The following is a 16801-nucleotide window of genomic DNA, read 5'->3' as shown; positions in this document are numbered from 1 at the left end:
ACGACTCGGAGGATAAAGATGTTTCACACGACACGAGGAAAGACGGGGACTCCGCTGCCGCCCAGACCCAAAAGAGCGAGACGACGGATCAGGAACCGAACAAAACCTCTTCCAACCACAGGGAGCCGAGCAGAGACCGCGAATCCTCAAAGGAGACGGAGGAAGAGCGAAACAAAAGAGGAGGGAGGAAACGCCAGGAGGTGCAGAACGGCGGCGGCGGGCGGCGGAGAAACAAGCGGCCGGCGCACCGCAGGAGAGCCGAGCTCCGGGAGGAGGAGGAGGAGGAGCGCCGCGGAGACTCGGAGTCGGACACGAACAGCGGGAGGTGTCTGAGGAGGTCGCCGAGGATCTCCAGGCCGACGCAGAAGGCTGTGGAGGTGCAGGAGAAGAAGAGCGAGAAGCCTCCTCCGCCTGCTCCTCAGGAACAGCAGGAGGAAAAAGACGGGAAAGGAGACGAAGAGGACGAGGAAGAGGAGGAGGAGGCGGAGGCGAAGGCCGTCCAAAAGAAACCCAAAGAGAAGCGGGCCGACCAGGAGAGCCAGCCCAAACCCAAAGTGAGAGCCGCACCGGTTTCTTATAGGGCTGAACGATTTTGAAAAAAAATAAAAATGTTCTTTTTTTTTTTTTTCTTAATATTGCGATTTAATGCAATTTGGGTTTTTTTTTCAGTTTATTTTATCATGTCTTTTTAAATATATACAAACAACAAATCATTTTGTTTCCTTACTGTGCAGATTAGTTGCTAAAAAACCCGCAGCATCTAAACTCAGAGCAGAAATTATTGCATTCTGACGATTTATTTCAACCAAAATTGCAATTTTGACTTTTCTCTGCATTAACCACAAGCAACAAAAATGGCCTCTAGATAAACATGTTTGTAAACAAGGACTATTTAAAACAAGAACTTTTAATGTTTCTATTAATCAGAATATATTTCAAGAGAACAGCTTTTAATTGAGTTGGACATCAATCCTTGTTGAACATAAAGTGCAACCAACAAGCAAGTCTATGTATTAAACTAATTGACCTGTACTTAATGCTATGTATGATTATATAAACTCAAAAACAAGTAATAAAATTAGAATATCTCACTGCTGCAACTGTCTTCCCTTCCATGTGGAGGAAAACCCACTTTAAACATTTTACCGACACCTAATGGACGTGTTTAATTCACTAATTGTTACATAGCCAAAAATTGCAGACTCTGCGATTTGGAAATTGCGTTTTTTTTTAAATCGCGATTATATTAAAAATGCGGTTAATTGTTCAGCCCTAGTTTCTTATGACACGTTGTGCTGCAGTAACGTTTTTTTCCTAAAGCCTCTCCGTTGTCTTCAGGGTAGAAAACGGAGGAGAACCCGGTGGTCCAACACGCGGACCCGCAGGAAAAAGAAAAACCCGGACGACGAGCACGAGAACAGCGACGAGGAGTCCAGCGACGAAGAGGAGAGCGAGGAGGAGGAGGAGGACGACGACAGCGACGAGGACTACAAGGTGGAGCGGAACAGGAAGCGGAGGAACCGGCACAGAGAAAGGCGGAGCTCGGACTCCTCCACGTCTTCCGATGACGACCTACCTCCCAACGACGACCCGTGCAAACACTGCGGTCTTCCAAATCATCCTGAGCTGGTGGGTGGAGTGAGTCCTCGTTGACTCAGGAACGCTCGTTAGTGCTTTAAAGTTAATTACAGGTGTCCGATCTGTCATTTCCTAACTTTTGGTTCTGCCTTCAATGCAGAGCTTCCCAGATAGTGGGGTGTGCCCCCTAGTGGGGCATTAAGGTACTGCAGGAAGGGGCGCCTGTATTTTTTGGTCCAGAAACTTCAGGCCTTCTCAATGTGACTACAGCGCCCCCTGCTGTTTGGTCAGTACCTGCAGTCAGTAAGACGATGAATACCGTATTTTTCGGACTAAAAGACGCACCAGATTATAAAGCGCGCTAAATATTCTCCCCAAGTATGTAATATCACTCCTCCACGTCCACAGCTCTCTATCCGTCTCTGTCAGGAGGACAGAGTAGCTGGACTACACTGCCCTGTTTCTAACATCAGGCCAAAATAAATGTAACTTTTATATTTAATTAACTTCCTAGGTTTATTGTTGCTAGCGCGTACTCCAGGCTGCCTTACATGAATGCACTTCTAGTTTAGATATTACAGTCAGGCAGTCTGGTAGACAGCTCAGGGGTCCTATCAGGTAGTGACACAGTGTACCGTAAAGCTCCTAATATCCAGTGAGCAGAGCGGCTTTATTGCTAACCAAAGTAGTACTTACATATTTTAACAGATTTCTGAGAACATTGTACAACATAAAATCAGTCATTAAACACAACAGTGATCATAATTAAGGCACTCCATCAATTTTTGAGAAAAGTTAATGATTTTAAGTGCCCCTTATAGTCCGAAAAATATGGCACTATTAATAAACTCCTAAAATAAAAATTTAATATTAAAGCCTTGATACTACTTTTGCTATACGAGGTTCATAGCTAGATAAAAGTTCACTGCAGGTACGAGTGGCGCTAAATTCCATATATATATATATATATATATATATATATATATATATATATATATATATATATATATATATATATATATATATATATATATATATATATATATATATATATAAAATAAATTAAATAAATAAAAAGAAAGGGCTTCTGGGCAATCTTTAGAATGACAGCTATAATGCATTAAAACAGAAAACGATAAGTTACATTTTTGACTAATTTTGTAGGAATGAGGTGGGACAGGAAAGATTATCCCTCTTTAAAGGGGAGCGCAACATTTGAGAACCACTGCTTTAATGTGACGCGTATCCTGTACCCAATCAACTGAAAAACAAACATAATTGTCAGAGGAAGAGAAAATAAACCAGCAGGTCATTAAAACGGCCTTCTGCCTCATCAGGACCAATTTAGGTGACTCACTGATTTCCTGTCAGATTTACCCCTGATTTCTGGCAAGGTCTTTCTAAAACCTTAATTTTCTTCTGCTGGGGTCCTTCTTTGTATATTTGGACTCAGTGGTGCGGAAAAAACATAAATGAAAACTGAATCTTTTGGGTTAGAAATGACTGTCCATAGTATCCTCCGCCTCAAAGCATGATGCCGCCGCCACCAAGGATGTTTTTGGATCTGCGGCTCCAATGTTAAGCTTTTTATTAATTTATTTTTGTTACCTTGACATGTTGTACCACCAGGTTTTGGCAGATTCTTACCAGGCCTGGGTGTTTTTATTTGGAGGAAAAGGTTTATTTCTTCTCGATTAGTTTGATCATGTGGGATTTCTTTGTTGTTTTTTTTGTCTTCTTCCCCTGACTGATACCTTTGAGTGAGTCCATTCGCCCACTCCCTCATTCACGGGTTGCCAGAGCAAATCATTACAACTTGCACCAGATACCCTTCCTGACGGGCTGACCTTGACTGATTCCCTTATAAAGTTGGATTATTCTGGTCTTTTTCAGCCTCTCTGCAAACTTTCGTCAGATAAACGATAAAGTTGAGCAAAGTGCTGAAGAAAATCCTGCTAGAAAAGTTTAAGTTTCTTTCAGTTGCCATTAATAGCTGTAAACTGGGGAACACTAGTTGCTGTAACTGAATGAAAAACTGCTTCATATATGTTTTTTTAGATATGATCCTTTTTTACCGATTTGTTTTTCAGTTGATATGTTTTAATAATGTGAATTAATGATGCACCGATCTGAAAATCTGGACCAATAACAACATCCAATATTCATATTTTTGTTAAAGCCGATAACTTATAATATATATTTATATTTTCTCATCCCCTGACACAGTGAAAGACAAACACATTTGCTCCTTTGCAGTCAAACACCCCACAATCCTGCGCTGCCTCGCTATCACCCACTTCCACTAGTAACAGGGACTCGGTACGTTTCTTTTTTTTTTTTTTTTAACCACCTGCTCGGCCGTGGATCCACGGGCGCCGAGTCGAGCCGTAAATAAACGTCAGGAGTCTGTAATCAACTATAAATTGATTACCGGGCCGTCGAAGAACCACAACGGCCGGAGTGGTTCAGACCAAAATAATTAGGAGTGGTTCTACCAAACGGACGGCGAACGATGGGAGGGAGCGTGGATTCGCCTCGGCCGCTGCGCTGCTGGATTCCCTGATGGATGATGGTGAGTGAGTGTTTTTGTGACTTTAATTATCTTTTATGTAACTCGTCCCATCGGCGGTGAGCTTACTTTGAACGAACGGGGATGTTCAGACATCCTTGACGACTGCATGAAGACCCTAAAAACGTAGCTAGTTAGCATCGATGCTAACTCCGGGCTCCGCTCGGATGCTGTCTCTCACGCACACGTTGCAAATACTTGTGCATTTACTGAAGTTGTGTGTCGTTTGTTTTCGTTCCAGGATCTTTTTCTTGGTGTGAGGGACGTCTCCAAGCCTTCCTGCTTCCGCCGACACAGCTGACGTCCAGCACAACGCTGTATTTAAGGGACTTAAAAATTTACATCTCTCCGCTGTAGGACAGGCTGTGTTCCTGTTTTGCTTATTGTAAATAGTTTTGTATAATAAAAAGAAAGATATTACCTATGTGCTGAGTCATGATTCTCTGTTTTGCACTGGGGGCACGGGTGTCTAAACTTTTTGGTACATGGGCCAAATTTGTCAAGTCAAAGGAACTCGAGGACAAAAAAAAATTAACACAATATTTTTTGACCAAAAATTGTTACTATATTGTTTGCTATACAAAATGTGAACATTTTAAATAAGCAAATTAGTCCGATTTTCTGTGTAAATCATTGTTGATCCAAACATTTAATAAAAAAAAGGGGTTTTGCTCATTTGTCGTATTAAAAGATGATCATACAGTTTGCAAATAATTGCAAATTATTTGCAAACTGTATGATCAAATTAAATTAATTAATAATTTAATTTGACTCTTTATCAATAATAAGCTGAACTCTTTTTGGTCTAGCTATATAAGAACAGCATTTGGCTCAGTTGTTCTTTGAAAACACTCATAATCAGCCAATTTTAAGGATTGAATTTAAAGCAGATTTAAATGCACCAAAGTCTACATTTCAGTAATTAAATGTCATTGGATAGATCCATCCATCCATCCATTTTCCAAACCGCTTTATCCCTCATGTTACTAAGAAATTAGATAGGATGTCAAATGTGTGTTTATTAAAAGATGAATACTTTGTGTTGAGCTTAACATTTTCAATTGTAGGATTTTAACTTTTGTCATAATTTTGACCTAATTAGAAACTAAAATCTTCCATCTGCATCAGCCACCTGTGCTGGTGTAACTTAATCTTGTAATCTTGTAAAATTTAATCTTTCTTGAGATGCAGTTTGGGTGGGACGGGGGCACGCCTGCTCTCAAATCCATTTGGGGAAAGGAAAGACATTCAGCAGAAATCTCCGTCCTGATTGGGCGAATCGACGTATAGTGCCCGCCTACTAAAGTATCATATTTGGTTAAAAAATGCACAAAGCGCTTCTTGTTATTTTAAAGACGAAATCATTGTTTCTGACAAAACAGATGTAAAAATGCTATGGAGCGACCACAACTTTATACAAAGATGATGTGCACATTTATCGATTTTTTTACCAGGTTCAGCTTGTGTCCAAAACGCTGCACTCACTCCCATCTGTTGAGTTCAGCAGCTTTAACTGCGTCCCATTCCTTCACTGCAATAACGGAACTAAAAATAAGTCAGATTTTTTTGAAGTTAATGTATTTGTCCTTGATTTGAGCAGGTAAATAAGATGATCTGCCAATGGAATGAGTATTTTGACCCCTAAAATAAGATAATTGGATATACTGCACTTAGAATAAGATGATGGAAATGAATTGTTCCTATGTTAAGTGCAGAAATGTCATTCCATTGGCAGATCATCTTATTTGCATGCTCAAATCAAGGACAAATACACTAAGTTCAAGAAATTCTGACTTATTTTTAGTTTCGTTTTTGCAGTGTTGATGTCCCCTGCAGACAGCTTAAACCTTGTCCAACCATCTCCCGGGTAAACATGCCGTCTCGAGGGCTCTGGTGCGTCGTTTCCGTTCGTCATTGATGTGATGTACGTTCAGACTAATGAACCACTGGACCAGAGATCAGATGCAGCTGCAACGTATTTATCAACTCGACCAGCTCTACTGCCACCTCCGCTGCTAAAACATTTGAAATTTCCTCCATTGTCTTCCCCTCTCTCAAAACCCCGTTTCCTGTCAGCCTACTTTGAGAAACACGAGCCACTAGTGCCATTTAAAAACCCACGAAAAGAATAGGATAAAAATGAAAGTGACTGAAAACGGCTTGAAAATACTAACTTTCTAATAACAAAGAGCAACACACTGCAAAAAAGCAACTAAAAGTAACTAAAATATTCTTGAAATTAGTGTATTTGTCCTTGATTTGAGCAGGTAAATAAGATGATCTGCCAATGGAATGAATATTTTGACCCCTAAAATTAGATTATTATATATATGCTGCACTTGAAATAAGAAGATGGAGACGACTTATTCCTATTTTAAGTGGAAAAAATATTATTTCATTGGCAGATCATTAAACTTGCTGCTCAAATCAAGGAAGGTTTTACTTTTAGTTGCTTTTTTTTGTAGTGCAAAATGTAATTTATCTGAGCACTGTTAGAAATGCAAAGCTTTGACACAAAAATAACCCAAAGCCAATATCTCACAGATGAATGAGAACGTATCCTGACGCAACAAAAAAAAAAAAAACCCTGCTAAAAATCTAATGGACCCCCAGCCATTCACAGACTAGCACCAGCTGGACTTTATGTTAATACTCTGCAAAAACGGATACAAAAATAAGTAAAATGTTCTTAAAAATTTGTGTATTTGTCCTTGATTTGAGCAGTTAAATAAGATAATTTGCCAATAGAATGAGTATTTTGACCCCTAAAATAAGATAATTATTACACCCTGCACTCGAAATAAGACGATGGAGATAAATTGTTCCTTTCATAAGTAACAAAAATCTTATTCCATTGGCAGATCCTCTTATTTACCTACTCAAATCAAGGACAAATACACAAATTTTAAGAAAATTTTACCCATTTTTAGTTCGGTTTTTGCAGTGTACTCATACATTCCCCTTATATATGTTTTCCTTCCAAGGATGTTTATGTATAGACTAAAGGTTGTTTAAACGCTTAATACTTTGCCTTTTTCTCTAAGAGTGTTGTATATTTTTAAGGGTCTCCTCTATAGATGCCTGTTTTTTTGTTCTGTGTGAGCAACAACATTTTATCGTGGTCTCATAATGACAACGACTGGATTCTTGACCGTAAGGGGGCGGTTCCAGGTGGTTTGTGAGGTTCTGCTACGTCTCTACGTCTTTTCCAGATCTTGCTGTGTGACTCCTGCGACAGCGGCTACCACACAGCCTGCCTCCGGCCTCCTCTCATGATCATCCCGGACGGAGAATGGTTCTGCCCGCCCTGTCAGCACGTACGTCCGCGCCACAGTCTCTCCAACAAGGGCTACCCGTAAGATTTAAAAATAAATTAAAATGTCGTTCTCATCTGCAGAAGCAGCTCTGCGACAAACTGGAGGAGCAGCTCCAGAATCTGGACGCTGCGTTGAAAAAAAAAGAACGGGCCGAGAGGAGGTGAGCATTTTCTTCCTCAGCTTCCAGATAAATGCTGAGTCGACACTCCGAGCCTCGTTTCTGCTCCTTGCAGGCTTGCACTGCAAAAACGGAACTAGAAATAAGTAAAATATTCTTTAAAATGAATGTATTTGTCCTTGATTTGAGCAGGTAAATAAGATTATCTGCCAATGGAATAAGATGTTTGCACTTAAAATAGGAACAATTCATCTTCATCATCTTATTTCAAGTGCAGGATGTCTAATTATCTTAATTTAGGGGTCAATATATATATTTAATATGAATAACATGTAAAAATATTTCAGCACCTAATTTCCTAGTCGTTGATAGTGTTAGGACAATCCACTGACGTAGAATTAACCTGTGAACGTTTTCACACAGCCAGAAAACTGCTTGTTGTTGCAACCAAATCCTATGGGATTCTGTGAGAGTAGGGAGTAGCAAGATGGCGGCCAGTGACTTCAGTTTTTCGGGCAAATCAGCACTCCAGTGTATTATATAGCTCAGTGGTGTGGAGAGATCAAATATGCCTGAAAATAACTGAAAACATCTTAATTTTTGCACAATATCTTTAAATGTATCCGACATTTATGCCAGTAGGGGTGATGTTAGATTTGCTGCTTAGTAGCAGAGTATCTCAGTCGTGGAAGAGGAAAAAAGCAAACCGCGGTTCAGTAACTGGATTAAAGAGCTACGGCTCCCTCTACTTCCTGAGAAGATCATGAATTCACGACAATTTGAGGAAATCTGAGCTCCTTCCTGCAGTTCCTGCAGAAACGTTCATAAAAGCACTGAATGGAGACAGTGGTTTATGCAAATATTGCGTATTAGAGGTATAAAAGTACACAAATTACAGTTAAGTACATATTTTTAAGGTTATGGTTTCGTACTTGGTACGCTTCAGTCAAGAAAGATCAATCTTTTTATTTCTATTTTTTTTTTTTTACTTCGGTCAGAATCAAAGAAGGAATATTTTTCAATTCCTGTAACTAATTAGATTCTTTTGTTCCATAACTTTTAAAAAAGTGGAAAGTATAGAACTGACTTGACGTTTAATTGGACTTAATGAATGAATAAAGTGATATAAGCAGCCGACGCCTGGACAGATTATACACCAATATAACGACTGAAAACAGTCAGTGGGGCTTTTTAGATTTAAATTTGAATAAGACTGAGCCCATAATCGAAAATAAAACATGTTTGAATCAGTTTGAGATGTAGATATTCTGATACTTTGAACAGCCTGGTGTCCCAGCTGTTCCTGAATGCAGCACGAGTTGCTGTAGGGGAAAGAAATTATCAGCTATTGTGAGAAGTTGTTGTGTTAAAATCATATATACACTGCAAAAAGGGAACTAAAAGTGAGAAAAATTTTCTTGAAATTAGTGTATTTGTCCTTGATTTGGGCAGGTAAATAAGATTATTTGCCAATGGAATGAGTATTTTGATGCCTTAAATAAGATAATTAGATAAACTGCACTTGAAATAAGATGGTGGAGATAAATATTTCCTATTTTAAGCGCAAAATCTTATTCCATTGGCAAATAGTCTTATTTACCTGCTCCAAAAAAGGAAAAATATACTAATTTCAAGAAAACTTTACTTACTTTTAGTTCCCTTTTTGCAGTGTAATTAGTATAAATGTAATTGTATCATGGTCCGTGTGCTGCTGTGAATCAGGAAATTATTTAAACTGCAATGCAGCTCGTTATAAATAACCTTGGCGTCTGATTGGTTAATCTGCTCAACATCTATGTTGGCTCCACGTCTTTAGGGCGCTAAGGCCGGCAGAAAAAAAAAGTACAATCACAATAACCAGCAACGTTTTTTTTATCCGCATTTTGAAGCGTCGCGTCAGAAAATGTTGATGGAAACAGCAAAAATTCAAAATAAATAATAATATAATAATAAATAGTTTAATTTATGAAAGAGTTAAAGCACAAAACAGGAGATGGAAACACGTTTGGCAGCAGATCCTGTGAAAGGTTGTAAAACTTTCTGCTGGACCTTCTTCTGAACCGTGTTTGTGTAAGAACCATCTCAGGTCCAGGAAACAATGGTTCCTAGGGGGAAAAACACCCTAAAATAACAGTTTTAATGGATTTATTTGTAGGCAAAGCCATTATTGTTCTGAAATGCAGCTGCTTGTTGAATGTTTTTAAAGGTACTTAATGCGTTTTCATTTTTTTTGCAGGAAGGAGCGGCTGATTTACGTGGGTATCAGCGTTGAGAACATCATCACGCCTTCTGTGAGTACATGCCGAGCCCGCTTGGACCCAGACTAGTCCGCCTGCTTGTGTTTGTAAAACAAAAAGATGATAAATGTGTTTGCAGGTGGAGGTAGAAGAAGAAAAGCCCGAGATCGTAATCAAGGAGAAGAAGGAAACAAAGCGGAGTAAGAGCTGGGGCCGCAGATCAACCAGGGCCAAGAAAACCATCAGCTACAGGTTTGAGACTAACGTTGATGGTACCCGCCAGCATAAAAAGAAAGCACAGCCTCACTTATAGATTTTATTTATGCATGATGGAAGAGTTTGTGGAAAACTAAGTAAGCCCCCATAACCCCTAGAAATGAGCAAGTTATGTAACATCCTTAATTTAGCAGCAATAGCAACTTCAGGGTTGACCATTTGTCCTTTCAGTTCATTATATTCACTTTAAATTCACAACAGAGAGGAAAAACAACAATCTATGTATAGAAATATCGATTCCAAGTCAAATACACACATACCATTTTGATCCCAGTCATCGAACAATGCAGAAAAGTTTATTTTATTGTTAAAATAGCAATTAGCCAATTGAGTTTGCAGCAATCCCTCCTGCCAAGTAACAAGGAAAACTCCCCTTTTAGCAGGAAGAAATAAACAAAAACTAATTTGATCTCCAAAATCTGTCTAAAGAGACGGAAAAAAAGATGATATGTAGAGGAGGAATGATGCCTAAGGGTTAAAAGATTAGATTAGAATAAAAACATGGAGAGCATGACCAACTTTCCTGTTGTGTTTTACAGATTTGATGAATTCGATGAGGCAATTGAGGAGGCCATTGAGGAGGACATCAAAGAAGCAGAAGGTGGAGGTAGGATGGACGTAGCAGCAGATGTAAAACATGGAAAAAGACAACATGGTTCAGTTTTGTGTTCATTAGGACAAAAGATTCTCACCAGGTGAGAGATTATTACATCGCCCGGTGCATTTTCTTTAGATGTTATTCCACTGAGGAACACAAAGCAGTTGTGCAAAGGAAGGATGGAGAATTGTGACAGGAAACATGTTTTTAATGGTATCCAGGCACTCTGAGTCAATACTCTGTAGAAAGTTAAAGCTGCAGGACCTTTGGGGTCTCCACCAGCTTTCTACCGTATTTTTTGGACTTTAAATCACACTTTTTTTCATAGTTTGGCTGATCGTGCGACTTATATTCAGGTGCGACTTGTATATCAAATTTAAATGTTAATTCATATTGACCAACATGAACCATGGAGTAAACATTACCGTCTACAGCCACCAGAGGGCGATCTAGGCCTGTGAAAACTATCCTGCTCCCGTACCACTTAAAAGTTTATTAAGACATTAACTTAAAAACAACAAAGACTGAACACATGTTTGTACGTTTAGCTGTTTCAGTCTGTATTAATGCAGCAGAGCGTTGTTTGGTGCAGCTTGAAGGAAAAAGACCGAGACAGAACCTTTTATTATGCTGTCCGTGAAGCTAATAGCCGCTAGCGCTAGCTTACAGCTCTGTTGTCCGGGCATTTTACAACTTCACTGATCTACGTGAGCTTTATGTTGCTCTGAAACATCCATGTCGTACTGTTAGCTTAGCACGTAGCGCCGCTACGCTCACGGTTTAATTTCAGCATCATTTTGACAACTTTACGCTGAAATGCGCTGGATAAAACGTTGCTGGTTGGAGTTGCTAATTTACTCCATTCATCCTCCCAGGGATTATTCAGCTGGTTGTGTAATTGAATAAGTTGCCTTACTGGGATTAAATGTCAGTTTTTAGTCTTGAATTGTGTGAAATAAATGTCTAGATAAACTCGTATAGTCCGGTGCAACATATATATATATATATATATATATATATATATATATATTTTTCCTCTTTATGACTTTATGACATTTTTTTAAATGATGCGACTTATATTCTGAAAAATACGGTAAATCTGGAGACTAAAATGTTTAAACGTTGCTCCTCAGGAAATGTCTCAATCTCAGCCATGTTGGATGGAGGGCATGCTTAAACATCTAACTTTGAAGTCTTGCCACAGATTCTCAGCTCGATTTAGGTCCGGTCTTTGACTAGGCCGTTCTAGCCGATAAATATTAGTTTCATTGGCTCCTTAGGGTCGATGCCCTGCTCTCTTAGTTTTTTTCCCTCCGGTGTTTGCTGTTCCTCCTGAAGCATGATAATGCCTCCCCCCCCCCCCCCCCCCCGTGCTTCACTGCATGTTCACGGTGACCTGCAGGATTTATTTTCTTCCACGCAGCATTTAGCGCGTAGGTCAAAGCGCCTTACTCCACAAGTTCGTTGTCTCCTACGTTGTTTGTAGCAAACTAGAAGCATTTTTCTTCTTGCCTCGCTTCAATTCAATTCAATTTATATAGCGCCAATTCATTAAACATGTCATCTCAAGGCACTTTACAAAGTCAAGTTCAATTAGATTATACAGATTGGTCAAAAATGTCCTATATAAGGAAACCAGCAGGTTGCATCAAGTCTCTCCAAGCAGCATTCACTCCTCCTGAAAGAGCGTAGAGCCACAGTGGACAGTCGTCTGCATTGTTGATGGCTTTGCAGCAATCCCTCATACTGAGCATGCATGAAGCGACAGTGGAGAGGAAAACTCCCCTTTAACAGGAAGGAGAACCTCCACCAGAACCAGAACCAGGCTCAGTGTGAACGCTCATCTGCCTCCGCTGCAAAAACGGAACTAGAAATTTGACTAGCAAGTCAAATATTCTTTAAAATGGGTGTATTTTGTCCTTGATTTGAGCAGGTAAATAAGATGATTTGCCAATAGAATAAGATTTTTGCACTTAAAATAGGAACAATTCAACTTTTTTCAAGTGAAGGATGTCTAATTATCTTATTTTAGGGGTCAAAATAGTCACTCCATTGGCAAATATTCTTATTTACCTGCCCAAATCAAGGATAAATACACTAACTTTAAGAACATTTTACTTATTTTTAGATCCGTTTTTGCAGTGTCGACCGACTGGGGTTACAGAAGACAGAGCAGAGACACAACAAGAGAGACAAAAAAGCACAGAAGCACACATTGATCTAGTAATCTGTTCTACATTAGATGGTAGTAGCGGGTGATCCGTCTTCTCTGGATGATGTCACAGTTAACAGAACGCCAGACCAGGTGTACCTTCTATTAAGAGAAAAGAGAGAGAACAAAAAGTTAAAGCAGAAAAGCTTTCTTAAAGGCCACAAAGGGCACAACTCACATTTATCCTGACAAAACCTTCAGCTGTGGATCTCTGCAGCTCCTCCAGAGTTGACAAAAATTACGCTTCTTTTGCAAACATGTCACACTAAATATTTTAGGAAGTTTTCTAACCCCTCTTTGTTCTGAAATTAGATTAGATTAATTTTATTGTCCTAAAGGAAATTTGATTCGGGTTACAGACTCTGGCTGCTATATAGTCCAAACTAATAATAATAATTCACACATAAAACACTACTATAAAAATTCCATTATAAGACAATAAATAGATACATAAGGAAGCATGTTACATTATATTCACAATAAAAATTTGAAGAAAAGAAAAAAATAAATAATGATAATAAATAAATAAAAAATTATAAAAACCGTTGCTGCCAGCTTGTTGCTGCGTCTTCGTAGTAACGATGGTGTTTAATCGTTAAACAGGCGCGGGTCGCGGTAAGGACATGGCCAACATCACGGGCCACAGAGGCAAGGACATCTCCACCATCCTGCAAGCGGAGGACGGGAAAGAGAACGGCCGTCCGCCGCGAGCCACCGCCGCCGCCCAGCGCAGGAAGAAACGCCGGCGACTCAACGACCTGGACAGCGACAGCACCGTGGACGAAGAGGAGAGCGAGGAAGAGTTTCGCCTCAGTGAATCGTACGTCTATAAACGTCCGAGCCGTCCGTTTTTTTAATTTTATCCTGCCTTTACCGAACGCTTTGTCTCCGGATTCAGCTCGGAGGAAGAGTTCGTCGTGACCGACAACGAGACGGAGCCGGAGAGCGAGGCGGACTCGAACGCCAGCGACCTCGGCGGCAGGCGCCACGCCTCGTCGTGGAGCAGACGGCCGCAGCGGCGCCGGCAGAGCTCCAGGAAGAGGAGGAGACCGAAGTGGTACTCGGACGACGAAGAGGAGACGGATGATGAAGTGGAGGAAGAGATGGGTATGAAGATTCTGGTGTCCTTCACTCTTAAACCTCTTAAAGTGACGGCGTGGGTAAAAGTTATCTGTGATGATTTTCATCCATCAAGCTAATAGATCTCTTAAAAAGGACAAAGGTGGACATTTTACTCTAAAATGTATACATTTTACTCTAAAATGTATACATTTTTCAAAACCCACTGAGCTATATTATACACTGGAGTGCTGATTTTGCCGAAAAACTGAAGTCACTGGCCGCCATCTTGCTCCTCCCTACTCTCACAGAATCCAATAGGATTTGGTTGCAACAACAAGCAGTTTTCTGGCTGAGTGAAAACGTTTCACAGGTAATTCTACAGTCAGTGGATGTACTAACACTATCAACTACTAGGAAATTAGGTGCTGAAATATTTTACATGTTATTCATATTAAATTTATGTATATATAAGTATGTGTATATGTATATATGTATATATATGTATACATATATACATATATGTATATATGTATACATATATACATATATACAGTGTGCGAAATACCTGTCAATATTTGGGGGGGTCCCCATCTCCCGATTGTTGCGCAATACCGATCTAAATTTTCTCAATATGCAGTCAGTCAGCTTATAAAGTTAGCTTTAATTTCAATTCTTCACATTCACCAGACATACAAGGACTTGAGAGGACATTTATCATTCAGTATATAGGCACAACAGATAAGATCAGTTCCTAATACTAAAATTTAAACATTTTTAGTATTAATTGTTGTCAACGTTATGTCTTTCTTCTGTTTGGCGCGATCATGGCTAATTTGCATAAGCGAACAGGATTGGCTGGCTCCACTTGGCAAAAAACAGAACATATTTCCCCCTGGGATCATTAAAGTATGTCTGATTCTGATATTTGTGAATAATTTTAAATACTGGAAATGTTGAGGTTATAAAATTTTTTAGTGACCATTAGTGACAAAAAAAATTTCATTTTTAATTTTTTGACACAATTTAAGACCGCCTTTAAATTTTCCTTTTGAGGCTTTCAGGGGGTCTCATGGGTTAATCGGGGGGGTCGAGCCCCCCCGGACCCCCCCGTATTTCGCACTGTGCATATATACATATATATACATATATATATACATATATATACATATATGTATACATATATATATATATATATATATATATATATATATATATATATATATATATATATATATATATGTATATTATATGTAATATGTATATATATCTATTATATATATATATATATATATATATATATATATATATATATATATATATGTATATATGTATATGTATGTATGTATACATATATATATATATATATGTATATATATGTATACATATATGCTGGGTGCGATTTGCTGGGGGGGATGGGGGGGATTTACCCCCCTCTGCTTGTGACGTCCCCCCCTCTGGTCATTCATGTTTTATCCCTGGGGGGGATGGATTCCTCCCCCCCTCTGGTCTGAATTTAAAAATGTATATAAATTAGGGCTGTCAGTTTTAACGCGTTAGACCACAACGCCGACATTTTTTTGTCGCCGTTAATCGCGCGTCAAAACACACACTGTTCCCTAATGTTTTTCCCCCACAGCGCTCTCCGGACTGTGTTTCTTTTACCCTCGGCGCTTTCCGTAGTTTCAAGAGAGCTAGAGACTGTAGCAAAGAAGACCCGCGCTCACTGTTGCACAGACTGTTTATTTCATGAGACTTTGGGCTTCTTTTATTCTAAAGGCGCTTGTAAATTTTATAAGTCACGGGTTGCGTTTTTTTGGGCACGTTTCTGAAAGTTAAATCGCTTATTTGGGCTCTAAAATAAGTGACAAACAGCGGTTATTAAGAGACCTGCCTGCACTGCCCACACTCTGTATCCAGCTGAAATATCCCTCCGCCATAGGAGCCGTCGGTAGTAAAGGCAGACAGAGCAACTCTGCACGTATTTTCTGCAGTTTACGGTGCAATAACCGGTGATAACTGCTGAAAGTAGATTACATGGTGCAGATCACCATTTTATCAGACATTGGTTCTGAAGATGAGTTTTTAATATGCTGATAACATTGCAGAATCCCAACCCATAAACCGTACTTTAATGCTTATTAATTTGTTGTCTCTGTATTTGACAAACTAAGGCTGAATCACGTTGCCAAACGAAGGACCTGGAGTTACTAAACAGTTGCTAAACACTCTCATTCAGGGTATTAAGCTCCTGCCCAGTTGCAAGCAAAGTGTAAGACTGGAATGACCTGGAGATTTAAAACCTTTTTCCAGGCTTAAACTCTATGAATATGGATATAAACAGCAAGCAAAAATATTCAAAGAAGTTGTTGTTGGTGTGAAAGCTCAGAATTAGATGTGTGTGAAAGAGAGTGAAAAAACGAACAATAAAACTTATGACTTTATTGAAATGTAAAATTTTTATTAATGCCTAATACCATGTCTATCTTTGTTTAAGAGGCAAAAAAATATATCGGCATGGTATTTATTTACACACTGTGTAAACATCAGGGCGTCATGATTAGTCATTTAGCCATTATATTCCGGAGTTTAACATCTGGCACTAGGATGTCTTCATTCCAATTCTCAAAAGTGCTTGAAAAATAACAAAATAACAAAAATATTTTTTATACAAGCATGTATTTTATTAGTGTCATTTATTGCAAAATTGCATATTAAAATGCCCAAACAGGCTATTACACTTTTAGAAATAAAAGGATAAAACATACAATTAATTTGTAATTAATCTCAAGTTACCTGTCGACATTATGTGATTAATCGAGGAAATTATCCCCCCC

At 39.1% G+C, this 16801-nt stretch overlaps 1 protein-coding gene across 1 annotated transcript in view; it reads left to right on the top strand.

Moving 5' to 3' along the window:
* Positions 1-16801, top strand: part of rsf1b.1 (remodeling and spacing factor 1b, tandem duplicate 1) — a 37616-nt gene that overhangs the window by 15673 nt on the left and 5142 nt on the right. The window contains exons 6-14 of the mRNA XM_036142758.1: positions 1-554; positions 1339-1629; positions 7360-7464; positions 7545-7624; positions 9819-9873; positions 9959-10071; positions 10635-10702; positions 13509-13725; positions 13804-14012. The exon at positions 1-554 is cut by the window's left edge and continues 1257 nt beyond it. Of these exons, the coding sequence (XP_035998651.1) occupies positions 1-554; positions 1339-1629; positions 7360-7464; positions 7545-7624; positions 9819-9873; positions 9959-10071; positions 10635-10702; positions 13509-13725; positions 13804-14012 (1692 nt within the window). The remainder of the gene's footprint in view (positions 555-1338; positions 1630-7359; positions 7465-7544; positions 7625-9818; positions 9874-9958; positions 10072-10634; positions 10703-13508; positions 13726-13803; positions 14013-16801) is intronic.

This window comes from Fundulus heteroclitus, chromosome 11 (assembly GCF_011125445.2).
Source record: "Fundulus heteroclitus isolate FHET01 chromosome 11, MU-UCD_Fhet_4.1, whole genome shotgun sequence".
Taxonomy (NCBI): domain Eukaryota; kingdom Metazoa; phylum Chordata; class Actinopteri; order Cyprinodontiformes; family Fundulidae; genus Fundulus; species Fundulus heteroclitus.
The sequence above is the reverse complement of the archived record's forward strand: the minus strand, read 5'-3'. Positions and strand labels throughout refer to the sequence as shown.